This window comes from Lutjanus erythropterus, chromosome 17 (genome assembly GCF_056507025.1).
Source record: "Lutjanus erythropterus isolate fLutEry1 chromosome 17, fLutEry1.hap2, whole genome shotgun sequence".
NCBI lineage: Eukaryota > Metazoa > Chordata > Actinopteri > Lutjaniformes > Lutjanidae > Lutjanus > Lutjanus erythropterus.
Genome location: NC_139333.1, coordinates 26,684,278 through 26,699,843, shown reverse-complemented (window position 1 = coordinate 26,699,843; position 15,566 = coordinate 26,684,278). Strand labels below are relative to the sequence as shown.

Here is a 15,566-nt window from a genome sequence, read left to right as displayed (position 1 = left end):
GGTTGGTGGGCCTTTCCAGTGCAGATTCAGCGCGAACAAGCTGTAAACTAAGTGGTGTCAACCTCAAAACTTTAAACCTGCCTTAAAGGTCCAGTCCTCAGACAAACTCATGTGCACAAAGTCTCATCCAAACACACCTGAAGGAGAAAGTCTTCGTGCAGAACTGTGAGCCCAAGAAAAACGAGAGCTAGAGTCGTTTCAGAAAGTCTCCAAAAACAACATTTGGTTATGTTCCCATGACTAAGACCTCTAGCGGCTGTAGAACGATGACTCTTGTCCATGATGTCCACAGGGGCATAGGTTTTGTTTCAGCACTGAGGGGGCACCTATTAGGCAGGGCTTCCCTCAGGAAATTCTGAGAATTAAACACTTTATTTCCTGCATTTCTGAGATTTTTTTATGCACTATTTGTGCCTTTTCTGCATCAATTTATAGCAGGAATGTTTGTATTCATGTAAAGGAAAACACAAAACAGGCACCATGGTACTCGCAGAATGCAGACCTCCACAGAGGCAAAATGCCCTATTTTGCAATGCTAACGAAAGTGAAAAATAATTTGTTTATCCGCTCCGTGTTTTGGATATGCTCCAAGATTCCTCCTTGGCCCATGCTGCACAGTTCCATGAACATCAGGCCAGTAGTTTTTCCTTAATCCTGCTGACGAACAGATAGCACTGAAGAGCTAACCTCCTTAGCACTCTGGGAAAAGGTTCTTCAAAGTCCTATGCTACTTTCATTTTTTACTGGTGGGGGATCAAATGCATTAGTTCTAAATATCGAATAATACCGAAAGAGCTATGCCTATGGATGGATCAACAAAAATTTGAGGTTTAACTCTGTAGACTGTTGTTTCTTTACCGTTTCCAACCAACACTCAGTGCTGGTTTGAATTGGTCATCATTGTAATCATGATGACAAAGTTCCCGTAGCCTTAAACCTGCAATAACATGGTTTTATTTGGTCTTTGGGCTACTTTGGGCAAAAACAAATTGTAAACACAGCATTCACATATTTTAAGTTGATTTGTGAGCAAACACTTGCTTATTTGCACATCCAATAGACTTGGACCAACATTCAACAAGTCCAGTATTCACTCTCTTTTAGCTCCATTTTTGGTCTCCACCAACTCCTGAGGGAAATATCTGGCTCTTTAGCTGCTACATGTTCCACTGTGTTCATCAGCTAGTATCTAACTGTGTCTGTCTGCTGTTTGTACTGAGCGAGTAGCGCACAGTGGGTTAAAGCAGTTATGTGAAATCGGAGAAATTCTACATCTATTTACACTCATTTTTATTTGAAGTGAATTGAGCGCTGCATTTATATGACACTGGAGTAATTTGACTCTGGAGTTTAAGACAGAATTGCTTGATGGTTGCTTGGAGATACAGGCAGAGGGCTGCAGGGTCTCTGCAGATAGAGCCACCACCTCACACATCTAGTGAGTCACAAGTGATTATTGTCCATACATTCTTTTTTGTTTTTAGCAAAATGTCGCATATTATGCCTTTAAGGATTCACATGAAGGCTTTAGGGAACCAAAGCACTTTGGTCACAGTCAGGGAAAGATTGTGGCTTTAATTATGTTATGTTGTAAATCACTGCTGACTTTTTCTGTATTAAACTACATCATGATCTTTCCCTGATCTTAACCAAGTGCTACCAGTGCTTAAATAAAGAAAAAGATGTTTAATAATTTTGCAGTATTCCATGTAGTGTGCAAGACTTTTTTTTTAAATTAAATACGGTTGGTTTGATATCCTCCATTATGTTTACATTTCTTTTCTAATTTGGTGCATATAAACTTAATTTGGTGGGGACAGTGTTGTGGGTGTGCACACAAAAAGTGTCTGAGGTGGTATTAAAAAAATGCAAAAAGCAGCAGGCTCGAGAGAGAAGTTTGAACTCTGCCCTTTCTCTCACATCCACACCTGGACACCACTTCCTGAATTGGGGCGATCTTGTGTAATTTTAGGCTTCTGAAAGTGACAAAAAAAAATGTCCCCAGTTTGAGGAGGTTTCAGATATTGTTTGACCATCTGACATTCTCTTCATCTGAAGCATGCCGAACCCTTTAAAGTCTGCCAGGAATTCATTACAGACCAAATAAACTCATTTTTGGATTCCAGTTACATTTTACACCAGCTAATGATTTCAAGGTGTAATTCCCACAATCTGATACTCATCACCACCTCTTCCGTTTGACAAAGTATCATCTATTTTAATTGAGTGGTCGGGGTGATACTGTTAATGAAGACATGTTAAGACATCCGCTGATGTGCCCGTCTATCACGTCTAAATCTGTCGGCCCACAGACGCTGTGCACGAGCCAACCGCACTGGCTTTTACTACATTCTTTTGCAGCCGTCAAGATTTTACATCAGTGTCCAGTTGCAGCTCAGCTCTGCCTCTCATGTCTGCGAGTTGAATTCACTCTTCATAACTTCTGCTCACCCAGAGTGACTTATGTGCAACTCAGGCAGCAGCAGAACAGTTTGACATGTGAGAAATCACAAGATAATCACAAATGTGTCAGGTAGGGAAGCACAATATCAAATTTTTTGATGGATTGCTGATGCTGATATATGCATTTATTATTTTCACATACTTGCAGAGAACATCAAGTCTCTCTTGAAGTGGAATTAACATATTATTATGCTTGCTCTGGTCCACAAATAAAGTCCTACAAGTTTTATAGAGTTTTTAGTCCTTTTCTTCCTCTCCATGCACCTTGGAAACCCCCATTTGCTTCTGCAGTATTCATGTGTGTTTTTGCCCTGCCTTTAAAAGAAAACTGGCGTTGCAAGTTTTGCAGAAATGCATGCCCCTTTCCTTTAAAACTTTCCTTAAAAAATGGAATTCTTCTTATGGTTTGGTCTGCTACACACTGTAAAGTGCTAGAAACAGGCTGTGATAATGAGAAGGGAAAAAAAATGTGAAAATTTGACAGAAATCGGAGCAATACAGGATAGTGGGAAAACTAAGTATGGATTATTGTAGAGTCTTGTAGGGGGGCCAGAGGGGAGGTCCAAACTCCCCTCTTGCCCCTGCCACTACTGCCCCTGGATGCTTCACAAGGGTGCATTTATATCAAGCTTCATCCTAGTCAGAAGCACCGCATTTCCTGCGTGTTTTGGCCTCATGCATACGAGCGCCAGCTGACCTGCTAATAACACATTCAGGAGCAAATGAAAGCTGATTGTGCTTCACAAGGTGATGGCCTGAGGTCCCCCGCCGGAAGCAGGAGGGTGAAAGAGGGAGGTGGGGTGGCAGGGGTTAGAGGAAGTGGTGGCTCCAGCCGGAGGGGGGAGGTGGGGGGTGGAGTGGACACGCCTGGCTGGCTGTGGCGTCCATGTTGTCGCTCACACTGAGGCCCTCTCGCCGCCCGTGTCAACACTGATGACTTCAGCATGTGCCCTTATGAGCTCACCTTGCTAGGAGAGACGCAAGAAGTGGGATTAGAGTAGTGACAGTGTCAGGGGGGATAACTGTGTCATATCTGCACCCGGGGGGGGGTTCATCTATTAATGTGTGTGTGGTCACACACATGCAGCTGCTAATACCTCAGGGTCATCTCTTTCACCTGTGTTTATGAAGCAGGTTCTCAGTCCAGGCCGGCTGACCTGTGACGGCCAAACGAGCCACTAAAAGGTCTTAAAGAGCGGAGGACGCCGCTGTATGACGAACGACTTTCTGTTTCATCCAGGGTGGAATGAAATGATGTGTGTGCGACAGCAACGGGGCACTCTGACAACCACAGGAGACGTTTGTGAAAGTTAATTTTGCATATTTGACTGGTACTGAAACAATATACCTGAGGGTTTCAGAGATGCTCTGCTGCTACAAATGCGACATTTTAACATTAAAACCTATCAAAACACGTTAATATTAAAGGCCTGTTTCAGACATGAGCTGGGAGTAAAAACCTTTCAAGCCTTAAAGGAAATTTCTGGTGTTTTTTGGTCTTTTCATGTCTGTTACTTATGACCTCCGATAAAGAAACAGTCCTTCACTTAAAGAGACACTTCACCCCAAAATAAAAAAAGAAATACACATTTTTTGTCTGTAACTTTATTTGTCCATCTAGAAGGTTTTTGGTGTGAGCTGCAGAGTTTGGCCTTCTGAGATGTGTCCCTCCTCTCCAATGTCAAAGCACCAAAAGATAAATTTAAAAAAACTCAACAGCAATGTCTCTTTCCAGAAATTATGACACATTTACTCAAAATAATCGAGAGACCTTGTTGTGAGCAGTTTCATTGTAGGAACTACTTTCTTTCTACCAAACTACACCCACCAACAGTATCACAGTGCAGAAGGAAGCGTGCATCTACTCATAAATGCAAGGCTCGTGCTCTCAGTGGCTGGAAACGTTGGCACCACCTGCTAGCTAGTGTGGTGGTACAGTTGGCAAGTGTAGTTCAGTAGAGAGAAAATAGTTCCTGCATAAAACTGCCAACTACAAGGTCTGCGGATAAGCTTGAATAACTGGGTCATGATTTATGGAAAGAGACACTACTGTTAAGTTTTTCAAATGTATTTTTGGTGCTTTGAGCATCACAAGCTGAGTGGCATCATATTGGAGAGAAAGGAGACATCTCTACGGCCTGTATCTCCAAAATGCTGCCACTCAGAACTCACTCTAGATGGATAAATGGCACTGCAGGTAAGAGGAATAATATGTGTTTTTCATTTCAGGGTGAACTGTTCCTTTAACTAAGCAGCTGCAGTCCATTTAAAAATACTAGATTTTTATTTTAAGCACTTTTATAAGATTAAAAGAAGTACTAGATGTCAACGTTTGCAAATGTAGAAATTTAAAACTCCCCATATATGTTTAATGTTATCATGATAAGTATTTTTGATTTGAGGGTGAACTGTCCTTTAAATATTTTTTTGTTTAGATGCCTTTACTGAATTCTTGTACTTACAGTACAAACTGGTATGAATATCTGCATAACTTCTTAAAAGCTGGTTGACATTACTAAGTAAAAGAAGGAAAAGAAAATTTAATTTTCATCATTTTAGAAAACTTAATTTGAGTTCCGTTTCCCAAAGAGATATTGTTGAATCACATGTATTCTATTTTGGATTAATTTTCATTTTTTATGTGCTAACAACTGAAATAGCCTGTAATATTGAGTGGCTTTATTGGAACAGGGTTCCCAAACTTCTTCATGTCAAAGATCCTCCGCCATAGATGCACATTTGACCACAAGCCCCTTATTTGAGAAGATTTTGTCTGAGGAATCTCTTCCAAGTATTCTTTGTTTTTTTCAATTTTTTCTCTGACATTAAAAAAATCTTCATGATCAATCAGTGATCAAACTATGATCATTATAAATTACAATCAATAAAGGCAGTCAACTCTGTTTGTATTTCCTCTACTCCTTTTTGTTCCAACTTCCAAAACTGTGATGAAAGTTAAAATATTTTATTCCTCTTTCTGCCAGGGACCCCCTAAAAGCACTGAAGGACTCTTGTTGGTCTCTGGACCCCAGTTTGAAAACCATTATGCTACTCGGTCAAAGGCTTATTAAGAAACTCAAAAATACGAAAAACAAAACCAAGAAAGAAAGAAAGAAGTTTGTTCAAGCGTTTCATGATTCGAATAGAAAATGAAAAACAATCGGTTTGATGATTCAACCAGGAAACTGGTTGTGAGCAGAGAAACTGATTGATTTAAAAAAAAAAAAAAAGCTCTGAAAGGAAACCCGACCTTTGATTTTATTTTATTTTATTTTATTGACTAAATGACAATAAATTGCTCTTGAATAAGCTTTAATTTGAGAAAAAAGTGTTTTTAAGTCGGGTTATAAATTACAGCCAATTACCGACAAAAAACAGTCGAAATTAATCAATCGTCTTAAAATTTACGGTAGGACGCAAAAATAAGAAAAAGAAAACTATTAACCCAACGCGCAGTAGTATTATTCTTATTGTTAAATTAATATACAATGAATCTAAAATGAATTATTGATGCTTTTTCATAATTACATTATTATTCGTTGTTTTTTACCTAATTAATGATGTTTTAATGAACTGATTTATCTTCAGTGTTAATTCAGTTGCAGCTCACTTCACTATTCATGAAAAAAAAACGTTTTTCTATCGCCTATAGAAAATATATAATAATAACATTAATTATTCATGGTCGCTGATTCACGAAAATGCACAAAATATTCCTAATTACGCGTTTGTGGTATTCAAGTAAAATTTTACAGCAGTTATTTTGTATTTTTAAATTTAAAACATTTCTGTAATCTAAATATTTTCCTTCTAAAACGTATTAAAGTGATTACAGTGCTGTATTTCCTTTTCTTCTCAAAGGGCAGTGTGTGTGTGTGTGTGTGTGTGTGTGTGTGTGTGTGTGTGTGTGTGTGTGTAATTTGTGTTGAGTTACTCCGTGGTGATGAGGGGACGTCTCTCTCTCATATCTGGAGCCTATCACGTCCTGCCTCTGCATCAGACACACCTCCAAAATATGACCACTTACAAAATGTATACTGTATATCACAGGATAGAAAAGTGAGCATGTGTTTGAGTCACTGGCAGCGACTCCACACGTCAAAAAAGACAAGACAATCACCTGCTCGGCTAATTAAAAAGTTTATATGAAAATAGTCAAATGAGAGCGTGTGAGGGATGTTTTTTTGTCTTTAATTTTCGGCTCTGACCGACCGATTTGTGAAGTTTGTCATGTCAGCCCGCTGTGAGTGATAGCTGAGGATAACTGTGCTTTTTTGTGCTTATTATTTTTTTTTATTAATGTACATGCTCTTATTGAACTGGACGCAAGAGCGGAGCCTTATGACATTACGCACAGAGCGGGAGCGGGGCTGCAAATGGGCGGCATAGGTGGCAACCTCTACCTCAGCATGTTGAATGGGACTGAAACGCAAACTTTCGGGAAGAACGCCGACATCAGCAGTCACCTCCACCGCGGCGGCAAGGACCTTGCCGAGTTCAAAATGGGGATTCAGGACGCGAGGTTTTACTACCCGGACCCTGTTCAGAGCGGCCAGGACGCGCTGGCTCTGCCGTACCACTCGGAGCAGGCGGTGGGAGGGTACGGAGCGCAGCCGGGCAGGTTTTACGCACAGACCCTCAGCAGCTGCCCGTACGGCGGCGTGCGGTCGCCGCCGAGAAGCGGAGCCGCGCAGGGTTACATCCCGACGGCAGGAGACGGGTTTCCCACAGCCGCCAAAGACTTGTACTCTCCCTCTCCGGAGAATTACCCCGCGAGCTTTCAGCACGGGCCCTACCAGCGGCCGCCTCTCTACCCTCTACCTGGGCTACAGGTGTGCGGGAAGACGCAGGCGCTGCTCAATAACTACCCGCTGTGGGCCAAGTTCCACAAGTTCCAAACCGAGATGATTATCACCAAACAGGGCAGGTAAGTCTGACAACTCTCACTTACTTTCACACACTATGATAAGACCTGTGAGTTAAGCAGGTGGCCCACTTATGTGGTCAGACTTTGGCAGGAAAAAAAAAGTGAAGAATTTGCAAATTACGCAAACTTTCACACGCTTTCTAATCAGTCTTGCCTTGATGATGATCAGATACCAGCAGCTTCCTAAAAATTAGCGTAAAGTCACATTTCTCAGAAGTAAATGACACTTTAAAAGCCTTGTCATGCTGCCTCGAGGTGATCATCGATTAGAAGTCAGAGTTCACTCATCTTTTAGCTCCTGTTTACTACAGGACATCACCAGCACATCACCGGTCAGGTGACCGAAGTGTTGGCAGGTATGACTTTTTAGGAGAACGACTTCTGAGAGTGACTTCTAATCCACATGTTTAGCCAAATATAAAAAGTCGATTTTATGTTTGCAAAATTTAGCAGAGTCATAATTAGAATATGAGCAGAATTCGAGGCAAACGCAGTATTAACATGCAGTAATTCATTTAAAACGCATGTCAAGCGTGGTAAAAACAATCTGAACTCTTTTTTATTAAGTCCTTTCTTTCAGCAGTGTTTTTACGCTCATTTTATTGTTTAATTTTGTACAAAAAAGCAAAATTTGCTTTTGGCAAAACTCGTCCAGGAGCCAGAGACACGGTGAAGTGCAGTATATTTGCAGGCAGAGCTGGAAAACATTTTGACACCTCCTGCTTGACCTCTAGTCACAGGGGCCTCAGGAATTTATCCCCCCAAACGAAGCGTAATCAATTAAAATTCACATCTTTTGCAACGATAATGTTGCAGTTTATTATCACTTCTTATTCCCTAGAGGGAATAATTCTCTGTACTAATCGCTAAATTATTCTTCCCAAATGTATTTCATTTTTTTCTTGTCAAAAATCTGGAAAATACTCTCCTCTCTTGTGGGATTTTTATATTAAAATGCTCCATAAAATCAAATAAGTGACAAATCAAGCCGTTTTAGAAGCCTTATCTCTGCCCAGGAGAGGCGATAAAGTGCGAAACTCTTTTTTGATAATTGAACCTCAACGTGATATCTCGAGTAGGCGGCTGTGAGACTGAAACGCGTTTGTTTTCTGGGGCTCCTGACCTGCATGAGAGGAGGAGAGACGGCGCTGCCGGGCCCCTCTGATGGGTCACCGAGCATTAAGACGCAGCCACGTCGATGAGCATTAATTCACTAATGCGCGACACTTGTGTTTGACAGAAGGTTTCAGGCCAGAGGTTTCTCATGGCGCGGATCTGCGCACACAAAACAAGTGCGCTGTCACATAATAGGACACTGATATTTTCCAGTGACTTCACTCTGCTTCTCTGCTGAGGCTGCACTTGAATTTAAATTAGAAATAATCTCATGCTAATTATTGAAACGTCTAGTTATTGCTGTCGTTTCGATTTTACATTATCTGTGTGTTTTTGTAGTTTTAAAAAGGGACGTTTCACAGTTTTAGAGCAAGAATTTCCGTTTGCCAGCTGCAGGTTACAGTCTTGTAAATTATTCCCCTTTGACCTGCAAGGTTTCTTCACTTTCTGGTTGACTACTGGAGCTACACCTGCTGTCACAGCTATTTTGACTGCAGTTAAATTGAATGTCTGAAGTCAGAAAAGCTTCTTTGAAGTAGTTTCTCGACATTTATTTCTTCTAAACTTGAGCAAAAAGTTGCAAAGTGTTCTGTTTCAGTGCTTCACTTTATTTTGTCAACAATATTGTGAAGATTTTTTTTTTTTTTTTTTTTTTTTTTGACATTTTAGGGTGTGTGAGTATAACTTTTTGTGAAAGCAGAGGAAGTTTCAGGTAGTTTGTGTCTCATATGCATTGTGTTTCTTTCCTATATGTCTTGCAGTGTGTGTGTGTGTGTGTGTGTGTGTGTGTGTGTGTGGCTTCTGTCATTTGAAATTATGAATCCTGCAGCTTGCACTCTTGAAAGACACTGTGGTGTAGCGCTGCAACTAGTGGTTATTTTCATCACAGATTAAGCTGTCAGTCATTTCCTCAATTAATCGATGAGTTGTTTGGTCCATAAATTGTCAGAAAATGGTGAAATATGTCCCCAAAGTCCAAGGTGATGTCCTCAACTGTCTTGTTTTGTCCACAACCCAAAAATATTCAGTTTACTGTCAGAGAGGAGTAAAGAAACCAGAAAATATTCACATTTAAGAAGCTGAAATCAGAGAATTTGGACGTTTTTACCTTAAAAATGCCTCAAAATGAATTTTTGATAATCAAAATGGTTATTGATTCATTTAATAGTTGATAACAAATTGATTAATCAACTGAGCGCACAGTGCTCTGTTTCAATGCTGCTGGGTCAACAAGAGTTATGAGGACTATTTAAGAAAATTTAAAGTTCATTAGAGATTTAATTGTGTGTGTGGAAGTTTCTGGTAGTTTGTGGCACAAATGCATTGTACTTCTTTATTATTTTTCTTGGAGTGTGTGTGTGCGAGTCCTGCACATTGCTTTCTAAAAAACACACACATTTTTGTGTAGGGCTGCAAATAATGATTATTTTAATTGTCGATTAATCTATTGATCATTTTCTCGATTGAGTGATTAGCTGTTTAGTCCACAAAATGTCAGAAAATGGTGAAAAATGTTGATCTGTGTTGGAGTGACGTCCTCAAATATCTTGTAATGTCCACAACGCAAAGATTTTCAGTTTACTGTCAGACAGGAGTAAAGAAAACAGAAACTATTCGCATTTACGAAGGTGAAATCAGAGAATTTGGGACATGTTTTCTTAAAAAGAGGATTCAAAATGATACATTGGCCATTAAAAATTGTTAGCGATTAATTTAGTTGCTGACAACTCATCAATTTATTGATTAGTTTCAATGCTTCTGCTTCAACAAATGTTATGTGGACTATTTGGGAAATTTCTAAGTTTACTTTTTTTTTTTTTTTTTTTTTGAACAGGTTTTTGTATTTCTTTTCCAATTTCCAATGTGTGTGTGTGTGTGTGTGTGTGTGTGTGTGTGTGTATGTGTGTGTGTCTTTTGTGTCATTTGACAAAACCAGTCCTGGCAGATAGAAACACACACTGTGCACAGTACCTCTTATTCATTCGGTAAAACATACCTGATATATATAATCTTATTTTTAAACACATTATTTATTTATTTATTTATTTATTTATTTATTTATTTATTTATTTACTTACTTACTTACTTACTTACTTAGCAGGGACTGTGTACACTTATTAACATTGAAGTTTAAAAAGTAAGGGATAATGCAGGTCACATCGGGGTCCTGAATCATCCAGAAGAGGTTTATTTCACAATAATGGCCTGCTCCCAGTACATTATCAAGTTTATTGCACGGCTACTTACCAAACAATCAGTAATTTGACACAAAATATTCATTTAAAAATTCTTTTATTGGTTTTAAAATTGTATTGCTCCTCCGGAGTCTATGATCAGAACTGTGTCCATTACAATGGTCTGTTCTTCATAGGAACAGTCTGTTATACAGAAACAACAGACCTTAGAATGCTGCAATTGACCAATCAGAATCAAGCATTTAACAAAGCCATGTAATAATTCAAATGTAAATGTGGTGGAGCTCGTCCCTCAGCAGGTTCTAACACATTAATGTCTAATGTTGTCTGTACAGCTTCAACAAGTCATTCAAAACAACACACCGCAAGTGAAAAACAGACATAAACATGTCACAAAAGTACAGAGATTAAAAAAAAAAAAACAATGAAACCATAAAGTCAGAGCCAAAGATGAGTTGGCAAGATTACTCATAGTTGCAGGCTTGGTTTGCCTTGTGCCGTGACTTAAAGGTAGAGTCAGTAGGATTTTTCCGAGCTGTGCACGAACGCATCAGGAAGTCAAATACCAACATGCTGGGTTGGTGAAACGTCCCGAGCAGCAAAACGAGAGAGAGCATAAATGAATACAGACAGAGGGCTGCAGGATCTCTGCAGATACAGAAACCACCACACACCTCTAGTGGGTCGTTAGTGATGATCGAAAGGTATTATGTAATATGTTGATGATGTTTTAGGAAAATTTTGCAGATTATACCTTTAAATGTGCGTTAAAAGTAGACCAATACTATCTGCCTGATATTGGCCTATCAGTTGTATGAGCCTATACTGGTATCGGCCCATTAGCTGTCCAATATGAGCAGATATGGAAACTTTTTTCTAACAGAACAAAATGCAGATTATTTTTATTTCTTAGCTTTATAGGCAGCACTCTGTGTAGATTTGATACTTTATTCTTAATTCTGTTTAAATATATACATATATTTTGTTATATTTGGGTGTTTTTTTATTGTTGTTAATGATTATTAAGAATATCATTGCTTCATTTTAGACAATAATGTTTACTGTTAAAGCCTCCATTATGAATTTTTGTCAACACTTTTAAGGTATCACTGCAAAGATGTGTTAATGTATAAAGGCTGATATTTTGATTTTAGGATTTTTCACTCCCGAACTCAGTATCTGCTCCAGAAATCCAGTATCAGTCAGGCTCTAGTTTAAAGGTGAGGTGATTAGTGCACATTAATTCATCTGCCCCCACAGCGAACAAAAGGAAACACTCAAAAACACAAAGAAACTTGCTAGACTTTCTGCACAAAAGTGTAAACAACCCTAACCCGCAGTAACAAAAGGATCGGTGAAATCGGTGCAGAGGTGTTATCCTTCCACATGAGACAAAAAGCAAATTTTCATGTCGTGCAAAAACCACAAACCTCATGCTACAAAAATTTCCAAACCTGATGATGGAAATGTTCTCACCCTTTTTTATCTTAACACCTTCCTTCACATGCAGAAGTATCCAGCGCAATACTTGATGGAGACATTTTTTAAAAAACAGCAAAAACTCCCCCACAAGGTTCTGGAAGAGTTGAGCAAAGAAACTGCACCCCCTAAAAAAAGGTAGAATTTTTCAATATCAGAGGCAAAATCCTTCTTAAATTTTCATCTTGGGTTCAGGCTTCCACAATAATTTCGCTGTGATTTTAGAGAGAAAGTCAGAGACTCTGCAATGTTAATCAAAAAACTGTGGTATCTACAAGAGAAAGGGCGAAAGAAACTCAAGAGGAAAGTATAGAGAAGGGTCAAACACCCCTGAGCCTTTAGATGGCCACGCTGCTGAGGTGAGGCACCTTTGAAGTGCAGGAAGTAAAAGACTAGATTCTCTCTTTTTTTTCTCTTCTTTCTTCAGCCTGCACTAGACGCTGGGTGTACAGCCTGACAGATCTCTTAGAAGTTTGGCTCATGTACCACACCTGGGCTTTGAAATCTAGAGACATTTTCATGGCCTGTAGCGAATTCATCTGCACTTCTCATGAGCTAAATTCAGACCACCACACTAGAAGTTGATGTCATTTCAGGCTCCTGCTCAGTCTGATTCTTTAAGGCAAAGTTCACGAGACTGCACACAGCGGGGCGTCGAGGTTGACATAAACACATTTTTATGTCAGCCAAGAGGTCAAATGAAGATAAAGAGAAAAGAGAAAAGGAAAAACAAAAGCAGAAACAGGCATTTTCGATGCAAAATAATGGGATTTTCTGATACAGTGAAAAAAGAATAAAGTGACTAAGATTGAAAAGAGAAAGTGAAGCTGTTTTCCTCATTCATTTGTTTGACCAATCCTACACCTGGGAGTTTAGAGATGAGTCAAGAGGACAGACTTTTCCCTGCCATGGTTTCCAAGAAGAGGCACATTCATTTAAGGGGACTTTTTTTTTTTTTTTTTTGGGAAATAACAAGTTAATATTGACAGGGGTGGAACTAGTCATTTTAGGGCCTCCACACCCCCTGTTCTTCCCCTATTTCAACCCTTGAACAAATAATAAAATAAAAATACACTTTTTATTTGTGGTGGAGCACTACCGGAACTACTTTAGAATCTACCAGAACTACTTTCTTTTCTACTCGAAAGAAAGTAGTTCCTACATGAAACTGCTCACAATAAGGTCTGTGGATTATCTTGAGTAACCGGGTCATGATTTTTGGAAAGAGACACTAGTTTTGAGTTTTTAAGCTTTGAGCACCACAACCCGAGTGCCATTTTTAATCCCATTATATTAGAGAGAACAGACCTCTCTACAGCTGATATCTCCAAAACTCTGCAACTCACGCCAAAAAAATCTAAATGCATAAACAGCACTACAGGCCAGGAGAAAAATATATATTTTGGATTTTGGTGTGAACTGTCCCTTTAAGCAGTTTCACCGCCTGAAGAAAGAAGCTCTTCTGTAGTCTGATGTTACGGACACTTCTGTATCTCTTGTCAGAGCAGCAGCATGGTGAACAGGCTGTGATATTGTCCGTGTTATTGTCTTTCAGTAGTCTCCCGCTTCTTCCTTTTTTCATCACTGCAGGTGGGTAACATTGTGTCATTTTTCTGTCCACTGAGCTACATCGTCCTGAATCATTTCTGTAGTAATTAAACGCTGCAGAACACAGGAGTTGCTGATCTGCTGTTACCTCGATCAGTTAGTTCGTGGTATTGTGTGACGTTAGTGAATCCGAACTGACCTTTTAAAACACCAAAGTCACGAAACAACACAAACGAGGCAGCGGCAGACCAGAAACTCCTGTGTTCAGTGAGGTAAAATTATGTTTTAGTCCAGTTGCCTTTGAGGGAATGAGTTTTGGCTCATATAACGGCGGTTTAACCATATGTTTATGATGCATTTCACGGGGCCCTTGGTAGCTTGGGGCCTGAGGCAGTTACCAACCTTTGCCTTATGGTAAGTTCCCACCTGAATATTATTCAATATTTAGTATAAATAATCCAATATGCCTGTACTCAGATTATAAATTTAAGCTTTTGGCTAGAAGCTGCATAGACAATTAAGGACGTTCGGACCAACTGTACTTGACCAGTACAGTGCAGTGTAGTACACTGTGTGTTGTTCTAAGAAGGAGATAAGAATGACTAAGTTCTTAACATACAAACACCTTTCAGGGAAATAATGCAGAGGTGAACTTCAGACTCAGAGGAATCATGCTCATGTGATCTCTCTGCTCCACTGACTCCAAACTGTATCAGTCTGATGTCTGGTAGTTTTTCAGAGAGGAAACAATCTTTTGATATGTTTTGTTCCCAAGAATAGTACTACTATAGCTACTCACAGCAGAGTAATGCTATGAGTATTAAGTTCCCTTATTGCAGAAAACCATAATTATCATGGTAATTGTCAACGTATATGGGGAGTTTTAAGTTTCTATTTGTATAAAGTGACATCTGGTCTTTTACAACATAAATTAGCGGTTTTATTCTTGCTTGCTGCTTAGTTAAAAGGAAAGTTCACCTGTTCTTATATATATATGTGTATTTTTCTTCCTATCTGCAGTGCTATTTATCCATCTAGAAAGTTTTGGTGTGAGTTGCAGAGTTTTTGAGATGTCGGCCATAAAGATGTCTGCCTTCTCTCCAATATAATAGAACTAGATGGCACTCAACTCGTGGTGCCAGAAAGATTTAAGGCAAAGTCAGCTTCAACTTTATTGTCGATTCTTCCATACGTATATGACATATAGAGGATTAAAATGCCATTTCAGACCACAGGTGTGAAAATACAGATACTCAAACCACAACATGCAGTTGTAAAAAAAGTAACAAAACACACAAAAAAGAAACAAAATCCAAGAAAAATTATAAGAATTTAAGCAGGGGGACAATAACAACACACACATAAAAAAACGCAAATAAAAACTGTAAAACTAAGAAGATAAAGAACAAGAACCGTGATGATGAACTGCAGTGGATAATTAGTGAAAATAAAATAAACAGTATAAATACAGATATACGGATGTGAAAAACACAGTTGACAAACTCCAAAAATCATGACCCGGTTACTCAAGATAATACACAGACCTCGTTGTGAGCAGTTTCATGCAGGAACTACTTTCTTTCTATATATAGGTATAAAGAAAGTAAGCAGCTGATATCTTCAAAACTCGCACCATAACAATCTAGATGGATAAATAGCACTGCAGGCCAGAGGGTAAATATGAATTTTTGTTCAGGGGTGAACTGCCCCTTTAAGTCCTGCAAAGTAAAGGATCATCTACATTTATATTCATTGATTAACAAAGTTTCTTTCCAAAGTAGGCATGTCTAATTTTGGAAATTACTGCTTCACATTACCAAGGAAATTAGAGTGGGTGT

At 39.1% G+C, this 15,566-nt stretch overlaps 1 protein-coding gene across 1 annotated transcript in view; it reads left to right on the top strand.

The window, feature by feature from the left end:
- Window positions 1-6,524: 6,524 nt before the first annotated feature.
- Window positions 6,525-15,566, top strand: part of tbx21 (T-box transcription factor 21) — a 28,200-nt gene continuing 19,158 nt past the window's right edge. The window contains exon 1 of the mRNA XM_084740899.1: window positions 6,525-7,390. Coding sequence (XP_084597025.1) covers window positions 6,840-7,390 — 551 coding nt within the window. The 5' untranslated portion in view covers window positions 6,525-6,839. The remainder of the gene's footprint in view (window positions 7,391-15,566) is intronic.